The sequence below is a fragment of the Priapulus caudatus genome, unplaced genomic scaffold (assembly GCF_000485595.1).
Source record: "Priapulus caudatus unplaced genomic scaffold, Priapulus_caudatus-5.0.1 Scaffold1816, whole genome shotgun sequence".
Classification (NCBI taxonomy): Eukaryota; Metazoa; Priapulida; class Priapulimorpha; order Priapulimorphida; family Priapulidae; genus Priapulus; species Priapulus caudatus.
The window spans coordinates 2,749-20,534 of NW_014578877.1; the positions used below are offsets into that span (position 1 = coordinate 2,749).

The 17,786-nt window shown below is 45.4% G+C and overlaps 1 protein-coding gene and 1 long non-coding RNA gene across 2 annotated transcripts in view; both read left to right on the plus strand.

Moving 5' to 3' along the window:
• LOC106817653 (fumonisin B1 esterase-like) overlaps positions 1-10,273 on the plus strand; it is a gene marked incomplete at its 5' end in the record, with an annotated part of 11,924 nt that extends 1,651 nt beyond the window's left edge. Inside the window, 5 exon segments of the mRNA XM_014822341.1 lie at positions 8,247-8,472; positions 8,822-9,097; positions 9,276-9,376; positions 9,599-9,763; positions 10,190-10,273. Coding sequence (XP_014677827.1) covers positions 8,247-8,472; positions 8,822-9,097; positions 9,276-9,376; positions 9,599-9,763; positions 10,190-10,273 — 852 coding nt within the window.
• On the plus strand, positions 6,473-7,514 carry LOC106817655. The gene is made up of 3 exons (XR_001395085.1): positions 6,473-6,631; positions 6,902-7,041; positions 7,469-7,514. It is a non-coding gene; the product is annotated as an uncharacterized LOC106817655 (long non-coding RNA).
• Positions 10,274-17,786: the final 7,513 nt, after the last annotated feature.

Here is a 17,786-nt window from a genome sequence, read left to right on the forward strand (position 1 = left end):
AAGATTTGTATCGTTTGTAAGTAACGGTCCTTTATATTTTCTGTATCGTGTATATCACGGTTGCTGTATAACTTCTGTATGCGTTGTATACACCGCGGTCTGTATCTTCGTGTATGTTGTCTACCACGCGTCCTGTATATTTCTGTATGCGTTGTATACATCGGTCCTTGTGGAGTATTCTGTATCGTTGTATAATGGTCTTGTATATTCCTGGTATCGTGTGTACATACAGTACGGTCCTGTAATACTTCTCTGTTGTTGTACTACACGGTCCGTCTATTTGTATCGTTGTTTTAGCACGGTCCTGTCATATTCCTGTATCGTTGTATAACGGTCCCTGCTATTATTCGTATGCGTTGTATACACGGTCCTCGTATGATTCTGTATGTTGTAGTAGCATGGTCCTGCTATCGTTGCTGTATCGTTGTATATCAGCGGTTCTGTATATTCACTGTATCCGTTGTAATACAGCCGGTCCGTAATTTGCATCGTTGTAGTACACGGTCGGTATATTCGCTGTATCGTTGGATACACGGGCCTGTAGTATTCTGTAGTCGGTTGTATAGCTACAGTCCGCGTTATATTTCCTGTATCGTTGTACTACACGGTCCTGTATAGTTCATGTATCGTTGTAAATACCGGTCATGTTATATTCGTGTATCGTTGTATACGAAAACGGTCGTCTGTCATTATTCTGTATGCGTGTGTGATAACACGGTCCTGTATATTCGCTGTATCGTTGTAGTCCACGGTCTGTATCATTTCTGTAGTCGTTGTATAACAGGCGAGTCCTGTATACTTCTTGTATTCGTTGTATCACGTCCTGATATTCGTGTATCGGTTCGTATACACGGTTGCCTTGTAATCTGTATAATTCTGCAGTCGGTTGTATAAAGCGGTCGCTGTATATTCCTGTATCGTTGTATACCGGTCCTGTATATTGCTGTATCGGTTGTATAACACGTCCTGGTATATTCTGTATCGGTGTATACACGGTCGCTGGTAATATTCTGTATGCGTTGTATACACAGTCCGTATAGTTCTGATATGGTTGTATACACGTCCTTGTATATTCTGTAGTCGTTCGTATACACGGTGCATGTATATTCTGTATCGTTGTCAATACACGGTCTGTATATTCTGTATGCGTTGTATACACGGTCCTGTATATTCTGTATGCGTTGTATACAGCGGTGCCTGTATAATTCTGTATGCGCTTGTATACAGGGTTCCTGTATATTCTGTTCGTTGGTATACCACGGTCTGTATATTCTGTATCGTTGTATACACCGGTGCCTTGTAATCTGTATTTGCAGTCGCTTGTATATGGCACGCGTCCTGTATATTCTGTATCGTTGTATACACTGTCCCTGTAGTAATTCTGTAATCGTCTGTAATAGCACGGTGCGCTGTATATTCTGTATCGTTTGTATAGCACAGTCCGCGTATATTCTGTATCGTTGTATACGCACGTCCTGTATATTCTGTATCGTTGTATACACGGTGCATTGTTACTTCTGTATCGTTGTAGTAGCACGGTCCTGTATATGTCTGTATGTTGTATACACGTGTCGCTGTATATTCTGTATGTTGTATACACGGTCTTGTATATTCTGTATCGTTGTTACACGGGTCCTGGTATATTCTGTATGCGTTGTATATAACGGTCCTGGTTATATTCCCTGTATCGTTGTATTACACGGTCGCTGTAATCTGTATATTCTGCCATCGTTGTATACACGGTCGCTGTATGATTCTGTATCGTTGTTACACGGTCCCTGTTATTCTGTATCGTCTTGTACTAGCACGAGTCCTGTATATTTCTGTATCGTGTGTATAGCACGGTCGCCTGTATATTCTGTATGCGTTGTATACACGGTGCTGTATATCTGTATGTTTTGTATACACGGTCGCTGTATATTCTGTATCGTTGTATTACGTCGGCGCGTATATTCTGTATCGTTGTATCACGGTCGGCGTATATTCTGTTACTGGTTATATACAGGTCCTGTAATATTCTGTATCGTTGTATTACGGTCGCTGTATTATTCTGTATCGTTGTACTACACGGTCCTGTATATTCTGTATCGTTGTATTCACGGTCCTCGTATATTCTGTATCGTTGGAGTTCACGGTCCGCTGTTATTGCTGTATCGTTGTATTACGGTCGTGCTATATTCCTGTATCGTTTTGGATACACCGGTCTGTATATTCTGTATCGTTGATATTCACGGTCTGTATACTTTGTATCGTTTGACTACAAGCGGTCCTGTATATTCTCGTATCGTTGTATTCACGGTGCGGCTGTAATCGTTGGATACCACGGTTCTGCAGTGTTCTTGGTTATAGGTGGATGTTAAGGAGCCTCTACGCGAGATCGCAGCGGAAGTATGAGTCGTGGCCTACTTTGCGTGCTGCGCGCAATCCTCTTGCGACGCAGCTTGAAGGCGTCGGCCATGCGTGCTGTTGGCCTATCGTCCTCGGCCATCATCGTCATCGTCGTCATCTCCGCACGAAACTACGCAGAAAACAGCGACAGCCTTTTCGAGGGGAGGCGTCCGCCACCGGTGTTTTATCGCTGTGGACGTTCGTGTCAGCTGGTACGTTACAACAGCGATGACTTGTGATGGCTTAGCGGTGGACTGCTGGATGCATATATGATGTTTCTGCATCTATTGAGTTATTGTCGCGTAATAAATATCCACAATGCGTCGTCATCACCATCGTCACTTTCATGATTGTCTAACGTCATGGTCATAGTTATCGTCAGCCGTTATTAGTGAATGTATGCGTCTTCGTCATATTTTGTCATGGTTGCTGCATAGTTGTCAATCGTTAGTTCGCAGCAAAGCAGAAGCTAAAAACTGCATCGATATCAAATATGAAAGGTTCGGCATTAGTATCAGGGACGATTTATGGGGCCCGTTTCGCCTTCGTGCTATACATGAAACATCGCTCTATTGCAGGAAAGCTGAGGGAGACCGTGCGCTGGTGGGTTTCGTGGACTTCTAATACGCAGAAACGGACCTGGTAGGGACAATCGGTGGCGTCCGCCTAACCCCCTGCACTGCAGCTCGATTCATGTTGGAATGGCACATTTGATGGAACCAAGGCGGCACGCCGCTGCTATCAGGGGGAAGGAACTATGAAGGAATTATCGGCCACTGAAAGGAATATGAGTGAAGATGCTTTGACACTTAATGTTGTGGACTCCGGGATCTGCAAACGCCAACACACACACACCGGCACTGGCCAGGATAGCGATGTTCAATAACAGATATATGATAGCAAAATGTCTATGAAAAGAGGATACTTATTATAGTACAGACATGTCAGTGCTGATATCAAAAGAGTATAATATGTCATGATGTTTATTAGCCTGTGAATAGCATTGTAACGTTGAGTAATTGTAATTGGCATAATAATTATAATTGCATTGTTAGTTGTGGTTTAGCATCCACAGAGACGAGTTTATTGGCAAGAGACGAGGAATACGTTAGAGTGGGGACCGTTAATGCTCAACAGACAAAGATCACGAAATATGGTTTGGGTAAGACCCTGTATGAAAACATGTTGCAGAAATTATCGGCGTTTCTTCAATCTAGAAAAAAAAAAAAAAAAAAAAAAGGAAGCAAAAGATATCAACGTTATCAATAGGTCTACTATTTAATTTATGAATTATAGCAGTTATGCATAGCCGTGCTAGGCTCTGTCACTGAACAGTGCTTGTAACACGCTCAAGTTATATTCCACATAATGTATATATTTTCTTTCTAAACGACCATCAATTCAGGTCAGTTATTAACTACAGAGTGGGAGCGCTGGATTGCGCTAGCACTAGACGGCGCTAGCTAGCAAAGCTCTCAGCTCATGATACGTCTGGCAACTATGGACATGATGGAGCAGATTGCAGCGCTGGAATGGGTGCGGGATAACATACGAGCGATTCGGAGGTGATCGGAGTCAGGTGAGGCTTGCCTCGTTACTCAGTTACAATTAAACAAGGAGCAATCGGAGATAGCAAACATCGCCACAGTTTAACAGTCCGCATCATTTTGCTGGTACAACCTATAAACAAAACAAAACAAAAACAAAAAATTCCTGATCGGGCAGATCTGGATGGCCAGATGACCACGCAAAATCGTAATTGAATTGGTTTGTTGGGCAAAGACGGCAACGCCGTCAAAAATTCAATCAAATCGCGTCGTAAGCTTTTTGAGATATATTCCTGTTGACAGACAAACAAACCAACAACCAACGCAGCAAACAAACTAACAGGGGCGAAAACATAAGCTTCCTTCGGAGAAACACATTATGCATTGAGATGGCTTACACAGTGACGCACGCTTGTTTAGTCTGGGGCAGCGGTATATCTGTTTCCCAATGGCTATGATGTGACGTGTATAGGCCCTACTGGCTCACGGTGATCGGATAGCCCGTTAGAAGGCCAAGCGGCAAGAGGAAACGGCACCAGACGGCCTCATCCTCCCTCAGGCTAGCTCCTCTCCTTCCTTACTTCGCTTCTGGCCTCTGGCCCCTGTCCGCCTCCACCCGCAGACCCGCGTCTCTCCTTCACTGCGTCCCTCTCCTCCCAACATTCTCCTCCCCTACGCCCACCTATTATCCCTTCGCCTGTCATTTCACTTCTCCATTCTTCCTCATCTACTGCCCTTTTCCTATCTTTTCTCTTCCTTTAAAACGTGCTCAATATGCTATATTGATGTATATATATATATATATATATATATATATTAGTATATATACTATCATGGTACAGGCCGTGGGCCAGGCTTTCCTATGGGGGGGGTTGTCGTTTTTCAATTGTGTGTAATTTGCTCGGCAGGGGCGTGTAAGCAGGATTTGTTTTAGCGGCTAGGGGGGGTCTAACCGTAACCCATAGTTGCGAGGCGAAAGGGGGGGTCTTGGGGGGCCGCTCCCCAGAAATATTTTTTAAACATTAGCACGGCCGTCTTGCAGATGCGTTTTCGTGCGGCGAGGCCAAGGGGGGGTCCGGACTCCCTGGAGCCGCCCGCCTGTACACGCCCGCTGCTCGGGCGCGGAAGCGACCAGGCGAGGGAGGCAAGCGACCGAGCCGTCGGGAGGTGTGGGAGGGGGGTGTGTTCACTGGTTCACCTCCGCGCCACGATGGAGCTTTTGCAATTATTACAGCTAAAATGCGAGCGACTCTGAGGTGAAATTCTTGCAATTTGTCAAAAAAAAAATTTTCCTCGTATTGGGGGGAAGGGGGCTCGGGGGGGGGGGGTTCGTTTCGAACGGCCGCCCGAACGCCCCCTGGCTAGCCGGGCCTTGAATGTATGTAGCAATTCCTGGCTTGAGCCTAAGTTCATACCTCATAAATGGCTGGCTGCTCCAGGCTGCTATCCGTACCTATATATTACCTACAGACTACTGTAATTGATTTGCTAAATTAACATGTGCTGAATTGGCCGTGCCGTGGCGACTTTCAATGTGTGAGCTTATAATTCCATTGGAATTAATTCCTAGGGTTGTATATGAATTATGTATGTAATAATGGTATATAAGTACGTATAGAACATCAATATAGTATGGGAGCAAGGCAGGGCCGTAGCCTGGGGGAATTAAAAAATAAATTGTTCTACTAAAGAGAAATTGTCGATAGCTCGAATGAAGGCTGTACATGTACTAAAAGTGCCTTCAAAATAGCGCATGCGTCTGCGCAGGGGCGTAGCGCAGTATTGTAGCAACTGTAGGGCCGGGCTACAGCTTTTTTTGGCCCAGTTATCTTTTTTTTTAAACACGGGCCATAATTTAATGCGCATAAGCTTGCTGGGACGAGTTTAAGAGTCTAAGGCAGGAAAAACTATTGAAATGAACGTAGCAAGATAAATGGCTTAAATTAGGTGACTATTGCTTCGCTATCATCTAGGCTGTCATTTTCTATCGGCGTGGCCGTTTCATTCAACACTGTCTAAAACCCGCCGAAAAGACTAGGATCGATCTTTTTGTCAGTTTTTTTTAACATTTTTAACTCGTTCGTACACTATTTTAAAGCTCGTTTGTGTTTTTTGGGTTTAAAAGTGATATTGAATGAGGTGTCTCAAGTTAGGAAGAAGCGAGGGATACAGAATGAAAGACTCGGAAGGGGCCGTTTCGCGGCGATCTGGGGTTTGTAAAACTAACAAATTTTTCTTGTACGCTGCGCCAACGATGCTGGGCTCCGCCCCGTATTAGTCGTGCTACAACTTTTGAAAAATTCGGCTGCTTACGCCCCTGCTGCGATCTAAGCATTTCAAAAATTGTTGTGGGAGGCCGCCCCAGAACCCGCACCTGCTTTCTCACCCGCTCCTTGAATCCTGGGTCCGCCAGCCTTCGTCCCCCTAGACATTTGCTCAGGCCTACGGCCCTGACATGAGGAGGATAAGGGATGGATAGCTGTATTATATATGTATGTTGTATAATGTACATATGTGTATATTACTATACAGGTGACACTGCTAGGTCAAGGGTCAGGAGCAACATCTATCGTGGCTTTGCTGACCACTCCGTTGGCTCGCGGCCTTTACCACGCTGCCTGGCTGAGCAGCCCTGCCGCGGGGTTCAATCCACGGACACGTGCCGCCATCTACCAGGACAACCTGCAACTTATGAGGTAAATTCATCTCGATAGTTGTTAACGACAAACCGTGAGATGTATGCGTCAGAGTAACGTGGCACGTCTGAAACTAATACGCATATGTATATATATATATATATATATATATACATATACATATACCAGTTTATTCAGTCGTGTAACACATGACTGTTTCATGGAACTAGGCTCGTGGATAAACGGGTGCTAATTCTCACGTTAGCTGCTTGTAAGGTTACACGAGGCTACCACGCTACATGGCTTACACCGTATTTCTCTATTCACCAGTAATCTAGGCTGCAACGATGTAGAGTGCGCGAGGAGGCAGCCTCCTGCGACGGTCATGCAGGCCTTTCAGCCCCCACTCACTGACTACACCCGAATGCCCACACCCGACGAACAACCCAGGACTCTAGCTATCGTGGACGGTGAGCACAGCTACATACACCATGTGATATCTTCGTAGCCTGACCCCTACAACAGCTGTAGCCATGATAATAATAAAGGAAACGGGATAATGTGATTGTCCACACACATGCTGGAATGTCTATGTGGAACAAAAGGGAGGGAAAAGAAAGGAAGATAAATACGTGGAAGGGATATCCGAATCTATCCGGTCTGGGATTTGAGTGCGTGGCTTGAGCAGCCCACGTGTTGGTGTTAGTGTTATATGAAAATGAATCCAGCGAGCCTCTCTTTTGGTAGAGGAGAGCTATAACATCTGTAGCTATATGATAACCTTCTCTCGATTAGCCTGGCTCCAACAACACTCCTAGCTATTCCATGTCTGGAGAGCGGTTGTTTCCGACGCAGTATTATGTGTGAGTAACTGTCGCTATATGTTGTCATGTTCAGGTCACATCGTAGCAGCCGACATCGTTGATCTGTGGCAGAGGAAAATCATGAACGATGTTCCCATCATTATAGGTACGTGTAGCGTTTTAGCCTCTCTTGGTGACGCCCGATGGCACCACTAGTCGAAACGTAGTGAATAGCCGTAACCTAAGGTAACGTAAGGTAAGAACACTCACCTAGTATGTCCGGATGCGTGTACAACAACACAGTGTGAGCAAACAAACAATACTATACAATACTAAAAGACCGTAAACATCACAAATAATTATACAATCACAGACACAGAACATCTACACATACCCTGCCTGTGGTACCCAGTGAGCTACCTCTCATTTACCGTGGTGACCGGTGCCACCGCCACAGTACATTTAGACAAGCTTTACTCAGCACGACCAGGCTTTACGACTGTTTTAAATCGTTCACTGTTTCACGTCACTTTTCGTCACGTGATGAGAAGCGAGAAGGTAACTTGTGGCTAAACTTTACCCACAGTAATAAAACGACATGTATGATATACGAGTGTATGATGCGACACAAGTAACATTGTCAACGTATGTGATGCGACACAGTAACATTGTCAACGTATATGACATTACACAGTAACACTGTCAACGTATATGACACTACACAGTAACACTGTCAACAATATTCTGTATCGTTGTATTCACGGTCCTGTATATTCTGTATCGTTGGATACACGGTCCTGTATATTCTGTATCGTTGTATTCACGGTCCTGTATCGTTGGATACACGGTTCTGCATCGTTGCTGCGTTATAGGTGGATGTTAAGGAGCCTCTACACGAGACGCCGCGGAGTAGAGTCGTGCACTACTTCCCGTGCTGCGCCATCTCTTGCGACCAGCTGAAGGCCGTCGCCATCGTGCTGTTCGCCTTCGTCCTCGCCATCATCGTCATCGTCGTCATCTCCACAACTACGCAGAAAAACACGCAAGCCTTCGAGGAGGCGTCCGCCACCGTGTTTATCGGCTGTGGACTCGTCACTGGTACGTTACAACACGATGACTTGTGATGGCTACGGTGGATCTGCCTGTGACTGCATATATGATGTTTCTGCATCATATTGAGTTAATTGTCCGTAATAAATATCCACAATCGTCGTCATCACCATCGTCACTTTCATCGTCAACGTCATGGTCATAGTTATCGTCACCGTTATTAGTGACATTATCGTCTTCGTCATATTTGTCATGGTTGCTGCATAGTTGTCATCGTTAGTCGCACAAAGCAGAACTAAAAACTCATCGATATCAAATATGAAAGGTTCCATTAGTATCAGGGACGATTTATGGCCCGTTCCCTTCGTGCTATACATGAAATCATCTTCTATTGCAGGAAAGCATGAGGGAGACGTCCTGGTGTTTCGTGGGATTCCATACGCAGAACCACCTGTAGGGACAATGCGGTGGCGTCCCCCTAACCCCCTGCACTCACTCGATTCATGTTGGAATGGCACATTTGATGGAACCAAGGCGGCACCCGCTTGCTATCAGGGGGAAGGAACTATGAAGGAATTATCGCCACTGAAAGGAAATATGAGTGAAGATTGTTTGACACTTAATGTGTGGACTCCGGATCTCAAACGCCAAAAACACACAACCGCACTGCCAGGTACGATTTCAATAACAGATATATGATGCAAAATGTCTATGGAAAAAAAGAGGATATTATTATAGTACAGACATGTCAGTCTGTAATACAAAGAGTATAATATGTCATGATGTATTAGCCTGTGATACATTGTAACGTTGAGTATGTAATTGCATATAATTACTGTTGCATTGTTTAGTTGTGGTTTACATCCACGGAGACCAGTTTATTGGAAGAGACGAGGATACGTTAGAGTGGGGACCTAATGCTCAACAGACAAAGATCACAAATATGGTTTGGGTAAGACCCTGTATGAAAACTGTTCAGAAATTATCGGACGTTTAAATTCCTTCAATCTAGAAAAAAAAGAAGCAGATATCAACGTTATCACATAGGTCTACTATTAGATTATGAATTATACAGTTATCATACCGGCTAGGCTGTCACTGAACAGTGCTTGTAACAACCTCAATTATAATTCACATAATGTAATACTTTCTTTCTAAACCCATCACTCTCCAGGTCAGTTTTAACTACAGAGTGGGAGCGCTGGGATTCCTAGCACTAGACGGCCTAGCTAGCAACTCTCACTCATATACGTCTGGCAACTATGGACTGATGGACCAGATTGCAGCGCTGGAATGGGTGCGGGATAACATACGAGCATTCGGAGGTGATCCGGAGTCGGTGAGGCTTGCTCGTTACTCAGTACACAATTAAACAAGAGCAATCGGAGATAGCAAACATCCGCCACAGTTTAACAGTCCCATCATTTTGCTGGTACAACCAAAACAAAACAAAACAAAAACAAAAAAATTCCTGGATCCAGATCTGGATCCAGATGACCACCAAAATCTAATTGAATGGTTGTTGGCCAAAGACCAACCCGTCCAAAAAAATTCATCAAAATCCGTCCGTAACTTTTTGAGATATATCCTGTTGACAGACAAACAAACCAACAAACCAACCAACAAACAAACTAACAGGGGCGAAAACATAACTTCCTTGGCGGAGAAAACAACATTATGCATGAGATGGCTTACACAGTGACGCACGCTTGGTTAGTCTGCACCGGATATCTGTTTCCCACATCTATGATGTGACGTGTAATAGGCCTACTGGCTCACGGTGATCGATAGCACGTTAGAAGCCAAGAGGCAAGAGGAAACCACCAGACCCTCATCCTCCCTCACCTAGCTCCCTCTCCCTTCCTTACTTCCTTCTCCTCTGCCCCTGTCCCTCCCACCCCAGACCCCCGTCTCTCCTTCACCTCGTCCCCCTCTCTCCCAACATTCTCCTCCCTACCCACCTTTACTTCCCTGTCCATTCTCACTTCTCCATTCCTTCCTCCATCTACTCCCCTTTTCCTATCTTTTCTCTTCCTTTAAAACGTGCTCAATATGCTATATTGATGTATATAAGATAGATAGATCAAATAGATAGATAGATAGATAGATAGATATTTAACAGATCTGTATATAGATCTGAGCTACAACCAACTAAATAGCGCGACCCAACAACATAATATTTTCCATTCTATTGTAGTTACGAGGGCAGTCGTTAATTAACTACTAAGAGAAGGCACATGGCAGTTGGTGTGATAATTTAGCGTCTAATATTTACCCTGTCGCGGTGGAGCCACTTCAGTGCCGTCACGGAGGTGCACCTGACACGCACTAGCAGCTCCTTGTCTATCAGGATAAGTTCGTGCGCTATCGCCTCCGAGTCGGCGTCCGTGAGGCGTCGCACGCCCCCTAGCGCCCCCCAGTGGTCTCGCGGCTCCGCCGACTTACTGGGCAGCAGTCCCATGTGGGCGAGTACTCCCGTGCGACCCGTGGCTCTCTTAGCACGAGGTTTGCACGTGGCAAACTGCGAGGCGAAGATCGGCGTGACGTCACGCGTGCCCTGGCGTGTGACGTCATCGCTAGCTTGCTGCGAGGGCGCTGGGGTAGCGCGCGCGCGTTCGCTGCGTAGGCCGCGCATTCTCCTGAGCCGGGATGGCTTCTTGCGTTTCAGTATCGACGTCAGTGTCGTCTTCATCTTAACAGTAACGCTCTTTCTTCGTTGCCTTTCGTGTGCTAGAGTTTGGAAGTCACACCGTATGAGGAATCAGAGTCACCATTTTGTGCGCAACATTGGCCGCGGGCATGATCAACATAAATGTACAATATTCGTGATAGATTGGCGATTAGTGAACTATTTTAATTCGACAAGGTGCATTGAGATTACAAAATACTGCTGCACCAGTGTTGCAATACCTACATTTGAATTGCATGAGATGACCAGATACTGTTGCACCCGTGTTACCTACATTTGAATTGCATGAGATCACCTGAGAGTGCTGCACTCGTGTTATAACCTCCGTCAGATGGCCGGCCTTACCTGATATAGGCTCAGACGGAGACTGTGTGCCTTGGAAAGAGGTGACAGCCGTGTCTATATCAATGCTGCAATCAGAGGAGCTAACACTGGCTGCTACCTCGCGCTGCCCTGCTGCATCGGACGCGGGGAGACTGGCTCCCGCTCCCTGCGCCGACAGAGCAGCGTGCGCATCTTCCCTCGAGACGGGGAGGTTGGCGGCACCCGGAAACAGTCTATACAGAAAAGCATACGGGACAATTCTCGTAAATTCAGTGATAGTTGAATGTTTTTGAAACATATCAGTCTCTATAAGTATCTTTCCACTTTCGAAGTATACTCTTTACCTATACGATTCTTAAACTCGGTACCTTTGCCATACACGAGCATTGCACCATGTGTGTGTGTGTACGTGTGTATATTATGTGCATCTATAAACGAATAACTGTGGCTTAACTGTGACACGCACGTGCACGTGTACCGTGCAGGCAGGCCACTGGAAGCGGAAGGTGGTAGAGCAAATCCTCGCCGACCTGCGTGTCACCTGCCCGCTAGAACGACTCTTCGCCGTCGCTCGGCTTGCCTTCCACTCGGCGCACTTCTACGTGTACGACTACCAGCCGGACAGACTCCTGCACCGACACAAGTACGGGCGGACGTCGCGGCGGGGCGTCGACGTGGCGGCACTGCTCGGGCAGCTCGAGGGACCAGGAAAAGCAGACGAACAGTTCACGCTCCTACTCGTCAACTCGTTCATCCGCTTCGCGCAGACGCATCGCATGCCGACGGTATGGCAAGTGGGCAAGATGGGCGAGATCGGTCAGGATCTGACGCCGAGAGAGATGGGAGCGGCGCGCATGGAGAGGTGCCACTTCTGGACAGAGGAGGCCGGGTTCTATCCCCAACACGCCAAATTCGACTGATCCTTAGCTCGTTATTGGTATATACGTACAAATAAATTAAAAGATCCCGTTGCGAGCAGTCGAATGTTCGCCAGCCATTTTGTTGATGACATTGGGAGTGGAATGCGACATACACGCGCTATTATTCTACTCCTGATAACGTCCTAACTTTTCGTCTCAACATTTGATTGAAACGTTATGGGTTCTAAGCAGTTATTTCTGAGTGGTCAGGCGTGCCTACCGAGTTCAGGCTCTCATGACTAGGTCAAATTTCCATATTAAATCAATTATATTCTCTCCTTGTTTTCCTTGTTGTCATGATATACTGTGTCTGCTATATGCTCATTATGAAGCATATGCTGTTTAAGTTTCTGTGTTATCATATACTTACTCTTATGGAAAGTAAACTCTCCTCAAACGTAATCTGAATTCGATGACCTTGATTTTCAGCACTATCCGTATGCTGAAAGTACAGGTGACGTCCACGATCACAGCTCGCTACTTAGTTGAATATTTCCTGCTACATTGATGCTTACGACTTTAACCTATAAAATTGACATACTCTGGTCATTTGCAACATTATCAACCAGATAAAACTACTTGAGATGATTTCTTTAATTACATTAAATATCTGAAACCTACATTGCTTGACAATGACTGTGGCGAAGTCCAAATAGACTAGACTTAACGCTATGTTTGTATTGACCTCCGTGGCCTCAGTATTTGCTCGGGTGTAACATGGTTATAGTTTTGGTGCGCATAACGCGGTGATAATGCCTCACATCAAGCGTCTAGTCGTGCATACATTACGTGTAGGGCATCTGGCAAGTGATACGAATAAATTCTAGACATAATGCTGTTTAAAATTGGAGAAATCTAGAGTAATCACTAATGTTTTTATGCTTTCGAACATATATTTAGAGATACGAGTACAGCGATTTCATATTTATAATTTATTCATTCTTGACATATAAGCAGCGCATGGTAACGCATTAATTTATTGACCCTTGTACATCGATCTGATAGTGTATTGTTTTATAAAAGAACCATTATATTTATCATTTATTTTCTAAAACTCTAACCCTGATTGACTTTCTACATATTATTTATCGGCTATCTGTCCCTCTGCGCTTGTCTGTCCTAACACCTAACCATCCGAATTATTAACTAAAACTATCTTCATCCAGTTCAGTTGTTATCATTTTCATACTCGCGTATTACGTCATGTCAGCGCAATCTTGTGATTCGCATATGTATATGTTTATGCATATTCCAATATAAATTTGCAATTATATAACATCAAGAAGTGGTTGTGTATTGTCAGATGTATATCATATTCGAGTACATATGTCGGTACTGTCTCTGCATGGGGAAACAATTAAGTAGTAGTTTGTCTATACCTCAAGTAGGTAGACTTTAACATGTGCAATGTAGTAATATATGTGCTATGTAGAGACGCGTGTAGTTGCATATTATACTACAATGTATTTCTCCAGTCACACTGTGATTAAAGTTGGAGGTTTATGCTGATGTACCGGCTTTCTATATAGTTTAATGTCAGTATTAACTACTTTACATTCCTAATTCAACCAGTCAACATTACTAAAATATATCAAGGTAAAAGGCATGTATGTACCCGTTTGCTTTACACATTTGCTCAATGTACAGCACTGTAGTTGTAATAAATACTTACTAAGGCTACGTGGATTTACATACTGATTGTGCACGTGAAATGTGTGTGACTGTAAAATATATTATAACAATAAAAAGATACGAACATCATACACATAATTGATTGAATTATATGTTTCTAGCTTCCGTATTACATATTACATGCACATATTTAGAGCTTACACACTGCTGAGAAGAGATCTAACTGAGATCTAAACGCCGGCTCTTGAACCCCCCCCCCCCCAGTTTCTCATGCCCCCACTAATATGGTGGCTCCCTCTCTAAGGATAAGCGATACATATCTTTTCCCTCGCTATAGGGTGCCCTCAGTAAGAAGCTACGTATGTTGCTGTTGCTCTCAAAGTCGTATTTCAGCGCTGCCAACTGGTACCTATTCAACTGCTGTCTAACCTTGGTGACGAAGACTTTGGAAGTTGGCAGTGTCGGAGGTTTAATCCACGGAACATTAACGTCTTCTACCTTCCCGGAAGATTGAGGGTTTTCCGACGAGACGACGTTGTTATTAGAATTGTTAGCAGAGGCATGTAAAGTCACTAGCTTAATGCTTCCAGGAACGATGTCATACTCGCTGTCTATATCTATCATATTACTACGAACACGGTCAGATGATGAGTCATGCTCGCTGTCTGCATATATCATATTACTACGAATATTTTCAGATGATGATTCATGCTCGCTGTCTGTTTCGATCAAAAGTATCACATTACTATGAGCATTGTCGCGTGATGGATCATACTCGCTGTCTGTGTCGCTCGTGTTGCCATGCACATTTTCGGACGACGCCTCACACTCACTGTCTGTATCCTTACGCGAGGTTTCTGAGCCCGACTCTGTTCTCGCGCTCGCGGCATCAGTGTTGTCAGTCGTGTCGCTCGTCGGCACGTCGATCTCAAACACCTCACTCTCCTGGTAGTGCAGCAGCCAGGTGGGCTCACGTATCTTCCTGCGCACGGCCTGCCATCTACTGGCGTTACTAGAAGCTCTCGCGCCCCCCACCCGCGCCGCCGCTCTATTCACTGGGCCTTCTCTCTCTGACCTACCGCTGACATGAGATACCGAACGCTCCGTTGATAATGAACAGATATTGTCTCTGTCGTTCGATGCTTTTACTTCGTTGGTTTTTGGCTTCGCCCCCAGACTACTGACTTTGGTATTAGCTGCCCCGTTGTTGTCATATCCTTTCAAAAAATTAAATACGATTCCGCTGAACATGTTAGGTTTTCTGGCAGGTGGCGCCACTGCTGCTCTGGGCTTCCTCGCCTTTGGCCTCAGTGTTTGCTTGATGTCGTTGAACACACATTTAAGCAGTGACGACGCCAAGTCGTCGGCAAAAAGGAGAACTTGCGGCGTCGCCTTGATTATTGGTTCCTCGGGCTTGAAAGACAAAAATAAACGATTGTTGCACCCACGAGGTGACGAGGGTTAGAGAGGGTAACACACCAATACGTATACGGACTATGATTAGAATTGACAACGTTGAGTGAATCGGAAAGGATTCGCGTTGATAAAGGTAGGGGCACACGAGCGATTTTTATCGCCCGATCGCCGCGAATTTTAAAATCGCTCGAAAAATTCGCCCGTGTGCCCGTTCACGTCGACGCCGATTTTAATCGCCCGTACGAAGTCGCCCAGTACCAAAATTTTATGATATTTTCGGGCGATTAGTTCACCTGCCGGTGATTAATTTTTACTGCAAATTCGCTCGTGTGCCCTGTCCGGGCGTATTTGTCGCTCCCGATCTCTGATTTTTCTAAAACACAATCGATTACGTTTGTTATATCCATGTGATGCATCGCATGTATCATTGTGTGATTCGCGAGTGAGGCGACAGCGTGTAACGCTCTGTCCTAAATTCGCTACGTGTTCCCCCTTCGTTGACGGGGATTAATTCCGCTGGCGATGTTATATTCGCTCGCGAGCGGGCGACTACAAAACGCTCGTGTGGCCCCTTATGCATCACAGCTTTCGCACAGAATAAGGATTTTTACCCGCAGAATATCCATGCTGTACATCTCGACAACACTCTGTAAGAAGCGACCAAGGAAGGGCAGGCAGGGTGGACTAGCCATGCGCTGCTTCTAGCTCGGCGTAGTATTGTCTCCACAAGCTTGTTCCTGTCCGTCTGCATGAGCTGGCCCAGCTCACAGAACTGTCTGCAATAATTAAGACGTAACGTAGCAAAAACGCAACTTAGTTAAAGCGGCGCGTTCCCTGACATATTGACACATCATACATGTTACACATATGAAATCCCACAGCAACACCACATACGCGCACGCGCCAACACGCACACTTACACAGACACACACAATTTTACCTTCACACACACACACACACACACATACATACATAACATTACATAAGCATAAACATACATACATACATACAACTACATACATACATACATACATACATATCATACCATACATACCATAACATACCCTACAGTACATACATACATACATACAACATACAAACATACATACACATACAGCTTATGAGCCCCGCTGCGTCAGCACACAACGCGCGGCGCACGCGCACCTGCGCGACACGCAACAGCGCACATTGCACAATTCACACGCACACGCACACAAATCAACGCACAACAACACGCCCACGCGCACTGCGCTTACACGCGTCAAAGATGGCACGCACAGCACTACGCACACGCACACAATATCAACAGCCTACAGACACACACACCCCACACACACGACATGTCATGTCACACACACATCCACACCACACACACACACAGTCCCTTTCAGAGTCACACAGCACATTCACACACACACACACATTGTCACGAACTATCATTATATTATGATTTAGCACAGCCACGGCACACACAGTTTCACACACACATTACACATGGTGCCACACACATCCACATCAATTTGGCACACACACACACACACACCGTATTTGGACGAGTGTCTGCGTTGCAGTTGAGCCCAGGCTGATGAAGTCCTAATTACAGGTAAACGTATTGAAGACCAGTGAGCAACAGCCTTCAGAGAATATAGTTCTGCAGTCAAAACAGTAACTAGCTATCTTACAACAGCGAAACATGGCCCGATGATGTGTAAAACTAAGCACAACAAAACAAGAGCAACCTAGCCCGGACCACAATGAAAGCCGAGAGGGTGAATGAGTCGAGAGAGTCAAAGAGAATCGTGGAAAGGGCAAGAGAGAGAGAGAGAGAGAAGAGAGAGAGAGACCTGCCAGACAACCGAATGAAAGGGCGAGAGAGAGAGAAAGAGAGAGAGAAGCGAGAGAGAGATGAGAGAGAGAGCAGAGAGAAGAGGAAGAGAGAGAGCAAAGAGAAAGAGAGAGAGGAAAGAGAAAGAGAGCGAGTAAAAGACGTGAGCAAGCCAGGATACGAAAGAGTGAGAGAGAGAGAGAGAGAGAGCAAGAGAGAGAGTAGATGAGAGAGAGAGGGAGAGGAGGAAGTGAGAATAGAGAGAGAGGAAGGATGAGGTAGAGAGAGCAGAGGGTATAGATGGAGAAGGTGGAGCATAGGAGAGAAGAATCGTAGCAAGAGCGTGAGAGAGACGACGGGGTGCCAGAGCGATGAGAAAAGGGGCAAAGAGAGAGAAAGAATCAGATCTCACAGATAAAGCCTGCAGAGAGGGTGCTGTGCGCGTATTGGCCTGGAACTGTCATCGTTCAGTGACACTCTGTGACGCAACCAGTCTGCGACGACACGCTCAAGATTACATCTCCATGCCATGATCTAGCCGGTTCGTCCTCACTTG